Raw genomic sequence first — 18,581 nt, 5'->3', positions numbered from 1 at the left:
GATAAAAATTTAGAAATAGACCGAAACCTTAATGGAAATAACTTTTGGCCTAGAAAAAATAAATCTTTGTTAAATTGAATTCGGATCCACCCTAATGTAAACATATAAAAGAAGGTTACGAAAGTATAAACACATACGTTTTATTTTTAGACCTTAATTAATAATCAGGATAATTTGAACTCTCTTTTTTAGGTGTCATGGTGCTATCAATATCTTCTTTAATTGTCCCGCAAACAGCGGTAATATACATACATCACTATGACAACGAGGAGCTTTTTGATCCACTCATTGGAGACCCATCGCATGTGAAACTTTGAATCCCGTGGCTAGCTGTACAATTATAACCCAATCCAAATTAAGCCGGTTTAGGTTTAATTCAAATTAAGATATTGGGTTCATTTTAAAACTTAATCAAACTCAAGTTAAAGATAGTTTGATTTGGTTTAAGTTGTAAGTTAGATAAATGGCTTTAATTAACTTATATTTTAAAACCATAAATTCGAGTCTTAGATTTGAATAATAAATTTGAACCAAACTATTTTTTATTTGAACTGAACTCTAACTAAAGAATGTTCATATTCAATTCGATTCATATTTACTCTATTTACAACTATTATATCAAATAAATTACCTATAAATTTGATCACAAAGGAGTTTCAAACACATGTCCTATTGTGTAAACACCTATTACATGTGCTACTCAAACTATCCCTTTGAGCACGGGTGACACTGCTTGGCCGACCCAAACCATTAATTTTCCATTGGCTTCATTGGGGCGACAGTGATGCTTTGGACACGTAGTCTTCCCTTTGACCTTAGATTGCACTGTCAATTATTGAGAACTGTACACAAGTGTCAAGAGGGGTGAAAAGCGTGGCTTACATTTGTATTTGCAACAACAATATCTCCATTCTTGATTTCAAACAGGACAAGACATTCAAATCTAATTTCATGCTTCAGATTCAGTCGGCCAGTCATCACCATCATTGCTTTTGCTTCCTTTGGTTTTTCTTACAAAGCTTGTTTTATATATGAAAATAATTGTTTCATCACATTCATGATTCCCTCAATAGAAAAATGAAAACCAAAGTCATTTTAAACGAGCCTATGGGCATTGACGCAGCCATTACGTCCACCGTTTTTGTCTTCCTTCTAATTATTCTCGATCGCTTATAAATAATACAATTAAATAAAAATATATAATTAATATTTTTTATTAATAATTTAAATTGTTTAATCATATAATAATATATCATCTATATATTTAATTATATATTTAAAATTATTTTTACATAATTTTGTTGTTTAATACCCTGTTTTGTATCGAAGGAATCACCGAAAGTTGGATTATAATAAGCATTCAAGCAAATCCTTATAAGTACTACAAAATATGGTGGTGGGACTAGTCTTGTTTGGCATCTCTTACAACTTGTTTTGCAAGAAAATTTTATTCCAAAAAGATTAAATGGGAACTCATATTTTTAGTGTCAAGCAAATAAATTAGAATTAGGTGCCTTAATCAAGCAAACTTTTATTCCCCTTAGATTGTGTTTTCTTTTTTGTGCAAAAAGTTTCCCAAAAGATTTTTTTTTTTTTTTTTAACAATGGTATGCTTAAAAAGATAGTAAAATGCTTTTGAAAAAGGTCAAATGACTATTTCTCAGTCAAACTTTACTGAAACAAGATCTTCCCACCGTTAAAGCTTAAAAAATCTATTTTCCATCTGTGTTGAAATTAAAAATTATTTTTAACAATTAAAGGGTATTTTTGTTATTTTGTATAATATATAATAAAATTAATATTGCTTACTCTTTTGACGGAATAAAAAATTATTTTTTTATTTTAATTATTTTTTTTTTTATTTTAACCTTTTTTTTCATTTTTCTGTTATCAATAAACACGGATGAGGAAGCTAGTGGATGTGACAGTTGACCAGTTATCATATGATCTAAACTCAACCTAAAAATGAATGGAGAATTGGTTTCTTTTATGATTAAGAGTTGAATTTTTTTTGTATTTGCATTTTGTGAGGAGAGAATGTCGATACTAATTTCGATCATAGTATGTCAAAACAGAAATAATAATAAAGCAATACTATTTATACAATTTTTTTTACATAATTTAAATATACGGATCAAATATTATAATATAATTAAATATTATTTAATAATATATTATTTATATATTTAAATTATATATAAAAAATATAATCTTTCTTGAACAAGAAACAAATTGCCCATGTGCATGTATCTAACCTCGGTTAAACCAGGCAGCCTGTAGGGGACTGTTGGTAAAATTTTCTACACGTAGTTCTTATGGAAGCCAATGCTGTGGGCTGAAGAACATCCCACTTAAAGCTTTGTCTGCAAGCACCACCGCCACCCATTTGTCGTTGTTTCAGTTGATAATAAACTACTCAATTACACTAGTAATGTAACACTAGGGACCTTCCATTTTGAAGTCTCCAAAGGCCACTGAGTCTTACTTTGCTTTTTGAGAGCCATCCAAATGTATCCTGTAATTGACCCAACCTTCAATTTTTTTCCCCTTGCCGTCAAAAACTACTGCCTCCTAGTTAACAACCTTGTTGAGTTAGTATTCAATCGAATATTTAGATAACATTATATTATTTAAATGTTATATTAAATATTTAAAATTAGATATACATAGTTTTATTGAATATAAATAAATATATGTAGATTCCCGTATCATAACATTCACATCTCAAGATAATGGGATGATAAACGAAAATGGGTATGAAAATTGAGGCTCTTGTGGAGGTATTCTTGGACTAAAGGATGTCATGTTATGACCCCTATAGACTTTGTAAAAATTTATAAGTTTTTAAATAAATCTTAGTAAATCAGGTACAAAAAGACTAAATTAGCCCCTACACCTTCAACCATAACTTTTAAACTTTGGATAAAAATGTCATTTTACAATTCCCACAAACATGATAAAAGTAAAAATTTTGCATGAGTTCCCAACTCTTCTTTACTGTAATTGTTTCTACTTATAAATTGTATAGTCAAACTCTTAGCTCCGTCTTTGCTTGTGATGAAACAGAAGGTGTCACGACCTAAGACAGATTCTTTGGAGCAATCATACTTTATATACAAGAGTGTACTAATGTTAACAAAAAAAAAAAATTCCCAGGTGCTGCAGCTCTTAGTTCTCTAGCCACACAGAAGACAATTTTAGGGTGGCAATGGCTGTATTTTGATCTCTATTTAATCATATGCATCTAAAATTCCAAGAGCCATGGCAGCTTTCATGGGTCCTAAATATGGGCTTCTTGGTTCATAGTAACCAAGTCCAAATACAGTTTTTTTGTCATTGCTTGTAGTTTTTTTCTCAAGCCCTTTAAACACCACTTTGACTAGCTTTATCATAATGCAAACAGTTTCTCTAGGTCTATACGGAGAATTTGTTCAAGTCTGAAGATAAAATTTCTGTTGAAAAGAAATAGTGGTTGTTGAATCTCCAATCTTAGTGAACAAAGTTTGATTTTTCGTTTTCATTTTCTGTTGCTCTGTGGCTGGTACAAAAGAAGGATAAAGTGCTTCTGATAAATATAGAGAGAAAAAGTTTTTAACGTGTCTTACCTCATCAAAATAGTTTAAGTGACAAAAATGAGATAATATAAATTCGAAATCTAAATATCTGAATCAAACTTTTAACTTATATTTGATATAATGAGTATAAAATCGATTATTGTATTTAAAATTCTATTTACTTAATACGGTAAATTAAACCTAAAAAGACAAAAAAACTTAAATAAGATTTTTTAAATTTACCAAAAAAGGTCCGCCGACCTTGTAGAACCTCTATAAAACCCCTGCACTAGCACTTTCAAAATTCCCCCTTCAAGGCCACAACAAGAAAGAATGTGCCAACTTCCATCGTCGTCTCCTGTCTCTCCCAAGGCCAAATGTTCTTCAAATCATCATCCTTTCCTCCACTCTATCAAAGACTCCATGGAGCCTAACATGTCTGCTTCGCTGATCGAGAAAAGCCCACAACAAGTATACCCTAAACCACAGAAGAGCCACCTTTCCCTTGCTATACTAGAAGCCATTTCCATTGCTAAAATAGCTTTGCCCATGATATTAACTAGCCTTTTGCTTTACTCTCGATCAATGATCTCCATGGTTTTCCTCGGTCGGCTCGGTGAACTTGCCTTAGCTGGTGGTTCACTTGCAGTTGGCTTTGCAAACATTACTGGTTACTCTATTCTTTCTGGTCTTGCTATGGGAATGGAACCCATTTGTGGCCAAGCTTTTGGAGCCAAAAAACACACCCTTCTCGGCCTCACCTTGCAAAGAACTGTACTTTTGCTTATATTAACTTCACTGCCCATATCACTTCTATGGCTAAACATGAAGCGGATTCTACTCTTTTGTGGCCAAGATGTTGATATAGCCACAGAAGCTCAAGCATATCTTCTTTATTCTATCCCTGATCTCTTAGCTCAGTCTCTTTTGCACCCTTTAAGAACATACCTTAGAACTCAATCAATAAATTTACCTCTAACGTTTTGTGCTACAATAGCAATTCTTTTACACATCCCCATAAATTACCTTCTTGTTGTTCACCTTAAATTAGGCATCAAAGGCGTTGCTCTTAGTGGGATATGGACAAATTTCAACCTTGTAGGCGCTTTAATCATCTATATACTTATCTCCGGTGTCCATAAGAAAACATGGGGAGGATTTTCCATGGATTGCTTCAGAGAATGGAAATCTCTCTTGAATTTAGCCATCCCCAGCTGCATTTCAGTGTGCCTTGAATGGTGGTGGTATGAGATCATGATTTTACTATGTGGCCTATTGCTAAATCCAAAAGCAACAGTTGCTTCCATGGGGATTCTGATACAAACCACATCACTAATCTACATCTTCCCATCATCTCTAAGCTTCAGTGTATCAACAAGAGTTGGCAACGAATTAGGTGCAAACCAGCCATCCAAAGCACGATTAGCCGCAATCGTTGGCCTTTGCGGCAGCTTCATGCTCGGCTTTTCAGCCCTAGTTTTTGCCGTAACAGTGAGGAACATCTGGGCTAGCATGTTCACTCAAGATAAACAGATCATCGCATTAACAAAACTTGTTTTGCCCATAATTGGCCTCTGCGAACTGGGAAACTGCCCACAAACGACAGGTTGTGGGGTTTTAAGAGGAACAGCTCGGCCGAAAGTTGGAGCAAACATAAACTTGGGCTGTTTTTACCTTGTTGGAACCCCGGTGGCAGTGTGGTTAGCATTTTTTGCAGGGTTCGATTTTGAGGGGCTATGGTTAGGTCTATTGTTTGCACAGGGCTCATGTGTGGTGACCATGTTGATGGTTTTGACTAGAACCGACTGGGATTATGAGGCACAAAGAGCCAAAGAGCTGACCGGAGCTGTGATGGTTGATGACAGCAAGGAGGTTGAAGAACAGAAGCCAACCAAAACTGAAAACAAGGAAGATTCTTTACATTTGTTTGGTGATTTAGATGAATCCAATCATGATTGCCCTGTTTAATTTTTTTCCCCCTTTGTATAGGTTAAAAAATTGCATACCTTATTAGATTCATACACAACAAAAAGAAGCAGAGGATTTTTGTGTCATAGTCTAAAATGTCTTGATTTGTATGACCAAGAGGCAGTGGAACATTTTATTAGCATGTGTATTTAGTTTGAGTATCTCATTCAGTATATACATGATGTATAATTATTATATAATTAATTAATTTTAAATTAAGAATAAATTAATACGTAGTCATATGATAACATATTATTTAAATACTTAATTAGAAACTTAAAATTATATGCAGATTGCACAATTCTTTTATTATCAATGGCATTGAGTACAATTTAAATTCCAAATTCCCAAAAATCTTTCAACACTCACAAGTTAATACTTATTTAAGAAAGAATTATATTTTGCACATTCAGTTTTGATCACTCAATTATATAATAAATGATATATCATTATATAATTAAGTGTTACTTACGAGTGTGCATAATCCAGTTTGGTGTGGTTTGAGAGTTTTTTCAAATCAAACTGAAAAAAAACAGTTTTAAAAATTTATAAATCAAACCAAACCATTTTAATTTTCAAATCATACCAAACTGAAAAAATACGGTTTGAACCAATTAAAATCTTCTAAATATATATTATTTAATAAAATTAATTGATTTATTGGTTTTTAAAACATAATATAAATATGTAAAATAAAAATATAAAATATATATATTTAAAAAAGATGATAAAATAAATATAAAAAAATAAACTGTAAACCTAGTTGTATATTGAAATATATATGTATGTATGTATCAAAAAAATTACAGTTTATGATTTAGTTTGGTTTGAAAACCCTCCAAACTGCAACCAAACTATTATTTTTAAGCGGTTTTATCCGATTTTACAGTTTAAACCGAATTATGCACATTCCTATAGTATTTTATCATTAATTTAAAACTATCAAATTATATAAGGACACAACATTTAAATATTTAATTTGATATTTAAAATTAGGTATATATAATTATATTGTTTAAAAAATAAGTGTGTTGGGCGGTTTATTTGAGAAATTAATCATGTAATTATTCAAAATTAAGGCAAATTTAAAATTTCAACTGGGTATTATTAATTCTAAATCCCATTGAAATACCGAAAGTGCCAACTAAACAATCTTTCTTGATAACAAAAAGTACGAGGACATCATAAAATAAAACATAACTTTAAAAATAAGTCAAAGGTAAATCATTTATATTTAAGCTTAAATTTCCCTAATCAAAGGATAAAATTCTATGTCGGCTGTTAATTAAACTCATAATTTTAGTCTGCATGTCGGTTGTTTAGGCCCTAATCAAAGTGACGTGTCACCATGGTCGACCGCCGGCCTGGTAAAACGACCCAGTCTCCGCCGTCTCCTTATTTCACTTTCCAGCTTGAAGCTTCCTCTGTGTTCTCATTACTGCTAGATTTGTGTTCCGATACACTTAATTAATTAAAGTTTGAAATCTGATTTAACCCATTAAACCAACAAATTAAGCACACGTTAAAATCGCCAAGTGGGAATGCAAGTTGGAAAGTCTCCATTAATGGAAGTCAAAAATAAATTAAAATCGTGTAACCTTGAAGACTCCTTAAAGAAAGTGAGAGTCTTCTCACCTTGGAATACGAGGATACGTTGCATTCGATTCTAAGATTTTATGCAATTATACCTTATCAATAAAACTGAGGATGAACACGAACAAGGTTGACTGGGATTTAAAAATTAATTTGATTTAATTTAATTTAACTCAATTTTAAAACTTAAGTTTAAAAAATTTAATTTAACATTATTCATAAGTTGAGTGAACAGCTCAATACAATTTAATTTTGATTCATAATTTAATTTAAATTATATTAAAAAAATTTTAAAGCATTGTCGTTTTGTCCTGTATTCTCTGGCAGTCAACTGGAACTTTTTCTGATTTTGTGCCAACTATACCGTGTCAATCATACTACTCAAATACGTGTCTTGGAAAGTAGTAGTAATTCCATCCTTTTTGATCTTTTCCTCTTTTTCCTTCGCAGCCTGGCAAAAAGTTTTCCCCAGTCTGTTTCGTGCAAAATCTAGATCAAAATGAGATTGTTTTGTTCACAAATTCAAATTATAAATTATATCTATAAATTTAAATTATAAATTTAAATTAAATTCAAATTAAATTGGAGATAAGTTATTTTTTAAATCAAACTCAAATCATTGTTAATTTTCACTCGGTAAATTTAAAATAAATTATTTTTCAATTAAAAAGTATTCAAATTTGACCTGATTCAATTCGTATCCAAACCCTAAATAAAACTATGTTATCTAGCTTTAAATATTTAATTAAATAATCATAGAATATATTATCATTTAGTTAAATAATTTTAAATTAAAAATAAAATAATATATCTTTATTTTATAAGATATTATTTAAATATCTGTTTCAATACTCATAACTAAATGCACGTACCCATTAATCATATTTTAGTTAAATTTCATATGAGAGGAGAATAAAAGTTGACCAAGTTAGATAATGTTAGATAATAGGTTAATGTCAATCACGATTAATGAAATTTTAATTAACTATTTATAACAAATATTTTTTTATCCTGTTTCATTTTTGTTTTATATGTAAGCAATTATAACCCTTTTAGAATTTTTATAATGAATATACTAAAAGAAGAGACTATTAATTAGGATGATATATCATTATATTATTGTAGAATTTTGAATTAAAAATAAAATAATATTAATTATATAATAATGTATTATCTAAATATTAAAATAGATATTCATAACTGAATACACATATCACTGATCATACCTTTATTAAATTTCATGTGAAAAGATAATAAGAGTTGATAGAGGTAGATTATGGTTTAATGTCAACTGCAATTAATGATACTTAGTTAACTACTTATAACAAATTTTCTTTTGTCTTTTTTTATTAGTTGGAATGTTACGTTATTTTGCGATCGTAGGATTTTAAATTAAAAATAAAATAATATTTAATTATATAATGATGTGAAAAGAGAATAAGAGTTGGTAGAGGTAGATTATGGGTTAATGTCAACCACAATTAATGACATTTAGTTAACTACTTATAACAAATTTTCTTTTGTCTTTTTTCATTAGTTGGGATGTTATATTATTTTGCGATCGTAGGGTTTTAAATTAAAAATAAAATAATATTTAATTAGATAATGATGTATCATCTAACTATCAAAATAGATATTCGCAACTGAATGCACGAATCACTAGTCATATCTTTATTAAATTTCATGTGAGAAAAGAATAAGAGTTGGTAGAGGTAGATTATTGTTTAATGTCAACCACAATTAATGAAATTTGAATTAGCTACATATAAAAATTTCCTTTTGCCTTTTTTTTTTTCTTCTATAACGAGAAACCTCGCTCAAACCGGATCACCTCTTCAAAGTGGAATCACCCATACCGAGCAGGTCAAACCCTGAGTTCAGTGATCATGTCTTTCTTCATTTTTGTTCTATACGTAAGCAGCTAGAATCCTTTTACAATTTTTATAATTAATATACAAGGAAGAAGAGAGTACTAGTTAGGATGATACGTAAATATGTGATTGTAAGATTTTAAATTAAAAATAAAATAACACTTAATCATATAATGATACATTATCTAAATACCAAAATAGATATTTGTAATTGAATTCGCGTATCACTAATCATATATTTATTAAATTTCATGTGAGAATAAAATAAGAGTTGGTAGAGGTAGATTACGACTTAATGTCAACCACAATTAATGAAATTTGAATTAGCTACTTATAACAAATTTCCTTTTGTCTTTTTTTTGTAATGAGAAACCCCAACCTAACTGAATCACCTTTTCAAAGTAGAATCGCCTATACCAAGTAGGTCAAACCCTGAGTTTAGTGATTGTGTCCTTTTTCATTTTTGTTTTACATATAAGCAGCTAGAACCCTTTTACAATTTTTATAATTAATATACAAGGAAGAAGAGAATATTAGTTAGGAGGATACGTTAACGTGTGATTGTAGGATTTTAAATTAAAAATAAAATAACATCTAATAATATAATAATGTGTCATTTAAATACCAAAAAAGATATTCGTAACTGAATGCATGTATCACTAATAATATAGTTAATAAATTTCATATGAGAATAGAATAAGTGTTGGTAAAGGTAGATTATGGTTTAATGTCAACCACAATTAATGAAATTTTGATAAATTACTTATAACAAATTTTCTTTTGTCCTTTTTCATTTTTGGTTAATACGTAAGTGGTTATAACCTTTTTACAATTTTTATAATTAAAATACAAGAAGAAGAGGCTATTAGTTAGGACGATACGTTATTTTATAATTGTAGATTTTTGAATTAATTATAAAATAATATTTAATTATATAATGATGTATCATTTAAATACCAAAATAAATATTTGTAATTGATTACATATATTACTAATTATATCTTTATTAAATTTAAATGAGGAAAGAGTAAAAATTGAGTGAGATAGATTATGGTTTAATGTCAACCACAATTAATGAAATTTTAATTGACCACTTACAATAAATTGTCTTCTGTCCTTTTTCATTTTTGTTTTACACTAAAATACCTACAACCCTTCTACAATTTTTTATAATTAATATATGATAAAATTATACATATATATTCTTAGTATACATACATACATACATACATACATACATACATACATACATATATACATACATATATATATATATATATATATATATATATATATATATATATATATATATATATATATATAATGTTGTTGCAAAGAATTATTTTGGATTGATATTTTTATTTCAAAGAGGATGGAGCATGACGTTTTCGTGATGTAATAAGAAAGAAAAACAAAATGTTGGGTAATGTATGTGCCGACCTCCCTTATTCAATGTACAAGTTTTGTATTATTTTATTAATGAGATAAACAAGTTTTGGGGAATCTTAAGATGTTACAAATTACAAAACTAATAGTAAAACTTTATAGTTAAAATATCATATACTATAATAATAAAATTATATATATAAATAAATTATATAAATTTTTATATATACTTTGAGATGAAAGACCCTGATTAAGTAATGCGATTCTTTACTTTTTTTTTTCTTTTTAAAATTACTCAATTAAATATTAACACATTAGATTATAAATAAAAGATTATATAATTTGTTTGTATATATAGTATTACACCGTATAAAAAATAAATTCATGAAAAATATGGCATAAGGTATATGCATGGATTGTTTTGCTTAGTTTGTGTTTGTGTGTGTTGTATTTAATTACAAAGATTTTCTTTAGGGACAAAAAAAAAGGAAAGGTCAAATTACTATTTCTTACCCAGAGTTTGATAAAATTACAATTTTCACCCTTTAAGTTTGGAAAAGTAAAATTTCCACCCATCTTTTTAATTTTTTGTAAAATTGTTGAAAAGATAAAAAGGATAAAACACTCAAACTTACTAATATTTTTCTTCTAAGAGTTTGTTGAATAATTTTACCTTAATTTTTATTAATTTTAATTGAAAATAACTAAAAATTTACTAATACAAAAATAAATAAAGGTGTCAATGATGTATAATTATATGTTTGAGAATAAGCAATTTTAAAAATATTAGAGTGTTAATAAAATTTTTAAGGGTTTTTTAGAATTTAAATAAATAGAGGTGTTTTTGATGTTTTTAAAATTTCAATGTGTCTATCAGTAGTTTCAAAAATAACAATTACACCCCAAATAATTGAATAAAATACAAAAAAATATGAATACAAAATTCACATAACAAAATATTAAGGTTATAGTATATTTCAAAATATCCAAGGATTAATATAATAATTTTTTAAACAAGATAAGAAAAACATCCATTTGCACCAACAAGTTTTAAAAATGACATTAACATATCATAATATTGTTAATAGTTCATTCCAATAAGAATGATAAAGACACATTTTGACCGTTAAAATTATACTTTAACAAATGAATGAAAATTTAACTTTTTAAAACTTACCTGACAAGAATATATGATTTCATCGTAGCTTGGCTTGGAAATAGTCATTTGGGCAAAAAGAAATCCTTAAACCTACCACCATAATGATAATGAATAAAAATATACATTTATAAATTAACATTTTCAAATTCATTAAGTTATAAAGTGTTTGAATTAAAATTTAAAAATCAATAAAAAAATGTGTATACATTTTTAAATATATAATTAAATATATAAATAATATATTATCATATAATTTGATAATATTGAATTAATGATAAAATAATATCCAATTATATAATAACACATCACAAAAAAAATATTTACACATAACATTACTAGAAATTTATAAATATTAAGTTTTAGTATTATATAAAGTTGGCCAAAGGACTTATTCCCACCCAAAGTTCACTCTTTTTCCAATTTCTCACTAATTAATTTTAAAAAACTTAAACACTAACCTATTTGTTAATTTTGGTTATTATTATCAGAGATAAAATCGTTATTTTAAAATTTTATTTAAAAAAAGAATACTTTATCCCTATTTCCCATTATAATTTTGAAAAAATAATAATTTTTCCTTTAATTTAATTTTAAAAAATAATTTTTAAAATTAAGTTTGAGGAAATTTATAAATTTTTAAAATCTATGGTGGGAAATAAAGATAAATTATTTATTTTTTAAATAATATTTTTAAATGATAATTTTATTCTTAATAGTAATAACTAAAATTAATAAATATTTAAAATTTTAAAATTAATAAGTAAAAACTTGGAAAAAGAATAAACTTTATACAGGAATAAATTTTTTGGCCTATAAAGTCTTATATTATACTAATAGACTGCCGCTGCCCCATTGTTCTTAAAGGTCGTGACAGGGACACAAATAATAGTACTGTGCAGTTGACTATAGTTTCCCTTTTATTATTTTATTTTTCACCAACTTAAAATTTTATTTTAAAAAAAAATTGTCAAATAAATAATGAAGGATATAAAATATTCCATAATTTTTTTTTTTGGGTTTCTAATGTTGTCAAATAAATAATGTAGACGAGCCTGCTGGCGCCATTCATGGATCAAGATGGTTGACCTGTTTTTATTTTAAGTGATAAAAATTAAAAATTAAAAATTATTATTAAATAAGTAAATAAAGATATAAATTAAAAAAGTTAGATATTGTAATCTAAACTTTGGCATTTGAGACAGGAACAAAAATTTTCAACTGTTGGCTCCTGACTCTACAGTATAATGATTGGCAAAGAATTGTCTCTTAAAGAGTTTAATATTTGCCAAATCATCAATTCATGATTCGGTGAAAAGGAGATATATGGTTTTTTGGTTTCAATTTCTATCTAAAATTAACTTGTCTGATTAGGTATGTATAATTCGATTTAAATTATAAAATTAGATTAAATTATTTAAAATTACGGTTTAGTTTGTAAAATAGTTTGGTTTAAGGTGATAAATTAAAAAAATAATTTTTAATTTAAGTTATTATTTGAATGATTTTTAAACCGAGCCAAATTTATATAACTATATTTGATAAAATTTTTTAATAAATAATTAGATCTATAACTTATTTATTTCATATTTATTTAGAAGTAAATGAGTTTAATATATTCAAAATATAATATAAACCAGATTAAACCATATTTTTTTTATTTTGGTTTGAAACCTAAAATGGTTTGGTTTAAAAAAATTTCAAACTTTTTTTTTCAGCTTGGTTTAAGAAAGCTCCAAACCATACCAAATCAAATTATGCACACCTATAGGTACTTATTAGGGTTAGATTTGAATTCAGTCAACTCATCCCAATTTGGCATTCAGCTTAATTTGAACTAAATTCAAAACTAGAGTTTCAGTTTGGTAGTCTAATTCAAGTTCGACCCAAATCCTCCTTTGATTGTAATGTACAATCTACTAATGATATAATTCATCATATTGATGACACTAATTAGTCTATTCGTGACCTCTGAAAACACCTCTAATTAGTCAAGCTTGTCATTTATGATGCAAGTTGAATTTGAATAATCTCATATTCAAACTCGGTTAGATTCAAATCTAACCTTAGTTCAAATTCAATGTTTGTGGAACTATATAGTTCTCATTTCAGTTTCATCTCTCTAGGGTTTTGAAACCAATCCAAGATAAAATCGAAAACTAAGTGATGGATATCAAACACCAATTCGATATTCATTTAAAAAAAATATAACAAAACTAAGTCGTTTTGTTTCAATTGTTAAAAAAAAAAAAAAAAAAAAGCTACCAACCTAAAATCCAATTCGATGATTCTCGCTCCATTCTCACCGGTCTACCCTAGTTTGTAATGAATCCATTTCCATATCTTTATAATTCCACACAACCACATTTAACTGTTTGATCATCTTCATTTTATTTCTTAATATGTTGTTTTGTTTGTTGAATGATTTTGTCCGAGATAGAAATGGTTTTAGAAATTTTTTTCTACTTTAAATAAAAATATAATAAGAATAATGAGTGAAAACTGTGAAATGCATTGGACCGGATCCATGGTTTGCAATAATTTTTCTTAGACATTAGGGCTCCTTAGCCTTTACCTCACCTATAATTAATTAATAATAGTTTTTGGGAATAAAAACAGAAGTGGGTGTCATAGTTTCATAGGCCAATAACATTTGTCTGTCTCAAAAATGTTTCTTCAAAGGCCGATAACAAAGGGGCCAAAGGGCTTGTTCCCACCCAAAGTTACTTTTCTTTTTTTTTTTTCTAAATTTTTTTTTACCATCTTTTAAAAATCTAAATGTTTATTTATAAACAGTTAAAATTAATTAAATTTATTGATTTTAAATTTTTATCTCGTTTTCCATTTTAAACTATAAAAACTAACAATTTTTCTCATACTAAAGTTTTGAAAAGTTACGTTTTCCCATAGAATTTTAATTTTTTGGTAAGTTTTTCTGATAAACAACCGACTTATTTGATAATCTCCTAGCAAACTCTCTCCCTCTATAGTGTCGTCTCTCTTTCTCAACCATCCCACGACACATCGCTCACCATCATTTAGAGACAAATCATCTTCGTTTGGACGATTCATCATTGTCCAGACGAACATGAAGCTGTAATTGACTTCATCTTTGTCTGGACGATAGCAAATAGTCCAAACAAAGACGATTCATTAGATGAACGACGATGAGCAATATGTTCAAGGATTGTCAGGAAAGAGAGACAATGCTGGAGAGGGAGAAACTTTGCCAGGAGAGCACCGAAGAAGGTGGTCATTTGCTGGAAAAACTAACTAAAAATTTGAAACCCTAAGGAGAAAATATAATTTTTTAAAACTTTAGCTTGTGAGAAAATTGTTAATTATAAAGGTTTAGAAGGAAAAATAAGATAAAATTTTATTTTTTTAATATAACTGGTTAAACGATAATTTTATTTTTGAAACTAATAAATTTGAATAACTTTAACAACTATAGATGAGTATTTAGGTTTTTAAAAAATAATGAGTGGGAACTTGGAAAATAGCAAATTTTGGGTGGGCATAGGTCCTTTGGCCTAACAAATAATTAATTTTGATTAAGGTCCCATCAAGCAGGGATTTGTATAAGAAAGACAGAGAATTGTATGTTGTTACACACTTAAATTATAAGCATGATTGAAGGGAAATGATCTCTTTTGAAATTGGAAAGAGACAATGAGACCTTAAGAGATAAGATAAGAGCATAAAATTACGGAGATTTTGGCGTATGAAGAGGCAAAAGTAGATGAGCAATATTACGTGTATTTACTTTAACTATACAAATAAGTATATATTTATATGTGTCATCACATGATTAGATATTATTTTATTTTTAATTCACAATCACTCAATCATATGATGATACATATAAGTATATATCTATTTATATAATCAAAACGGAAACGCATCCTTTTATTAAAAGTGAATTATCAGCCATTAGTCTTAAGATTTACTTTATTTAAGTGCAATAAATTCAATAAAGTCATAATATTTCTACTAAACTTCAAAGCTAATCAATCATTGGCAAGGTGGGAATGGTTATCTATTATTTCTCCATTGATCTACAAAGTTTATGGCGGATAATTAATTTGTAATAAAATAAACCCATGCCTTAGATTAAGCTTGATCAGCGGAGCTTTTAGTGCAGCCAATTTGTTGGTGGTAAGACTAAAATATAATGGGAATGCTAAAAGATATGGAATTTCAACCAAGAAAATGAAATGACACAAAAAGATCAAGAAACAATTGAGATTTTTTTTAAGTTGTTCGTCTGAAAGCTAATAATCTTCATCCACGATAGTGATATTAGTTGATTAATTCAAAGAGAAGACTGAAATTATAATGCTTGACATTAGTAAGATGTTAGATTTGTTCCGTTTTTAGAGTTTTCACTTTCCTAAATTCATACTAGTAGAGATTAGAATTATGTATACAATTGATTAAAGAGTAATATTATATGTATAAATAATTATATGTCAGCGGAGCTTTTAGTGCAGCCAATTTGTTGGTGGTGAGACTAAAATATAACGGGGAATGCTAAAAGATATGGAATTTCAACCAAGAAAATGACACGACACAAAAAGATCAAGAAACAATTGAGAATTTTTTTAAGTTGTCCGTCTGAAAGCTAATAATCTTCTTCCACGATAGTGATATTAGTTGATTAATTCAAAGAGAAGACTGAAATTATAATGTTTGACATTAGTAAGACATTAGATTTATTCCGTTTTTAGAGTTTTCATTTTCCTGAATTCAGACTAGTAGAGATTAGAATTATGGATACAATTGATTAAAGATAATATTATATACATAAATAATGATATATCATCATGTGATTAAGTATTAGTATAGTTTTAATTTAAAATATTCAATTATACGACGATATATTATTATTTGTTTTATTATTGTTTAAGTATAGAGTTATGTGACTTAATGGGTATCATTATGATCTTGATATAGTTGAAGAGTGAAAGTACTTTGATTGAAAGTGGTTCCTTAATAATAGGAAATTTGTTATTTAATGTTGGGGAAATCGCAAGAATTATAGTAGATAATGTCTCTTGTTTTTTGATTACTTTGAATGGGGTAATGCATGTGTTCACGCGATTTTCCAACTTATAAGTTAGGGTCTGTTATCTATCCGCTAATTTTTGATCGTTTTTTTAGATGTCATATTCATGAGTTTGACTGAAGAGAAGTTTTAACTGCATAATATTTCTAAACCGTATATTTTTCAATTATATTAATATATATAAATAATATGTATATTATTATTATTCATTGTGCATGCAATTAGATTTTCTATAGGTTAATAATTTATGTACTTGAATAATATTTTATTGATTATAGAATTTGGTTAATTATTTTGCTTAATATATTTTTTTCCAATTTTTTATAAAACAAAATAAAATATAAATGACAAATAAAAAGTCAACCTTATTATTCTTAATTCTTGCCAACTCTGATGGACAAAGCATTACATTATTTTAGTTAGGCCAAAGGATTATTTCCCACCCAAGGTTTAGTAAAATCACAAATTGTCACCAATTAACTTTAAAAAACTCGAATACTCATCTATCTATTAAAATTCATTATTAAGATTAGAGGTAAAAATATTATTCAATAAAAATATCTTAAAAAACTAAAAAATTATCATATTTTTTCATGTTTAAAAACTAATAATTTACCTCATATCCAAGGTTTAAAAAGTGATCGAATCTCCCCTAGATTTTTTTTTCCTTTCTCCAGCAACCATCTTTGATAGCCGACCTTCCCAAACTCTTCTTCTCCCGTTGAAGCATATTGATCTTTAGCCGAAATTGTTAGATAAAGATGAATCGTCTTCATCCGATGAAAATGTTTGTCATCGTCTAATCTCCGATGGGAGAGGAGATATAATGAAAGTAAGTTATCAATTGGGATCGAGGTGGTTGTAGGAGAAGAGAAAAGAAAACCCTATGGGGTATTTGGTCACTTTTCAAACTTTGGATTGAGAAAAATTATTAAAATTTTAAACTTATGGGAAAATATGATAACTTTTAATTTTTTAAATAGTTTTACTAAATAACATTTTTACCTATAATTTTAATTGTGAATTTTAATAGATAGGTGAGTATTTAGATTTTTTAAAATTAATGGATAACAATCATTCCACTAGACCTTGGGTGGGAAATAGTCATTTGGCCATTTAGTTAATTAATTATAAAGGAGATAAAAATCATTTTAAATTATTTTAATGGCGAAAATATATATTTTATTTTTATATTTATTTCTTTATTTAATTTCACATGTATCAGAAGTCAGAAGAACGAATGACGAAACTCAAAAGACGGCACAGATTTAATCAATCAACTAATTTCATAATCAGCTACCCCCGGCATGCAGCATGCATGTATGACTGTTACATTATGAGAACAATTAGGTAATTAAGCATGCATCAGGTAACAGTTGACCTTTTTCTTCGGCTTATCTGTGGCTGTGATGAAGATACAAAGCATGCACATGGGTGCCAATACATACATAAGCTTGCATGCTTTAGTAATACACATTATCCGAAATGACTATTTCCTACCCAAGGTTCAATGAAACGACAATTCTCACCTTCCAAATTTTAAAAAATTAAATTGTCATTTGTCATCTCCGTTTATTAGTTATTATGTTAGTTTTTCTTAAAATAATTGTTTTATTATTTTTTATTACAATTACAAAATTATTTTTAATACTTAATATATATATATATATATATAATTATGAATATATTCTTGTTAATTTAAAATTTTATCATTTAGACTTTTAGAAATATATTAAAACTCTAATTAATTTTGAAATATTATATTTTAGTCAATTTTTTAATAGTGTAATTATCATTTTTGAAACTACTGAGTAACATATTGAAATTTTAATTTTTCAAAAAAACTTTTAATTTTTTGAAATTCCAAGAACCTCTTGAAAATTTCTTAACACCTTTAATAGTTTTAAAAATTTTAGTTTGTCTCTTAAAGTTTAGAAAAGGAAAAATAAATAAATAAATAAATAAGGGGAAAAAAGAAAATAGAA

At 27.5% G+C, this 18,581-nt stretch overlaps 1 protein-coding gene across 1 annotated transcript; it reads left to right on the top strand.

Moving 5' to 3' along the window:
• Window positions 1–3,842: 3,842 nt before the first annotated feature.
• On the top strand, window positions 3,843–5,697 carry LOC123225154 (protein DETOXIFICATION 49-like). The gene has a single exon (XM_044649025.1). The coding sequence runs from the start codon at window positions 3,888–3,890 to the stop codon at window positions 5,520–5,522; it is 1,635 nt and encodes a 544-aa protein (XP_044504960.1). The 5' UTR covers window positions 3,843–3,887; the 3' UTR covers window positions 5,523–5,697.
• Window positions 5,698–18,581: the final 12,884 nt, after the last annotated feature.

The sequence above is a fragment of the Mangifera indica genome, chromosome 9, assembly GCF_011075055.1.
Source record: "Mangifera indica cultivar Alphonso chromosome 9, CATAS_Mindica_2.1, whole genome shotgun sequence".
In the NCBI taxonomy this organism is placed as follows: Eukaryota; Viridiplantae; Streptophyta; class Magnoliopsida; order Sapindales; family Anacardiaceae; genus Mangifera; species Mangifera indica.
This window is presented reverse-complemented; position numbering and strand designations above follow the sequence as displayed.

Bases quoted from the DNA above. Each gene is read 5' to 3' on its own strand.
- LOC123225154 (XM_044649025.1), top strand. From the start codon at position 3,888: ATGTGCCAACTTCCATCGTCGTCTCCTGTCTCTCCCAAGGCCAAATGT.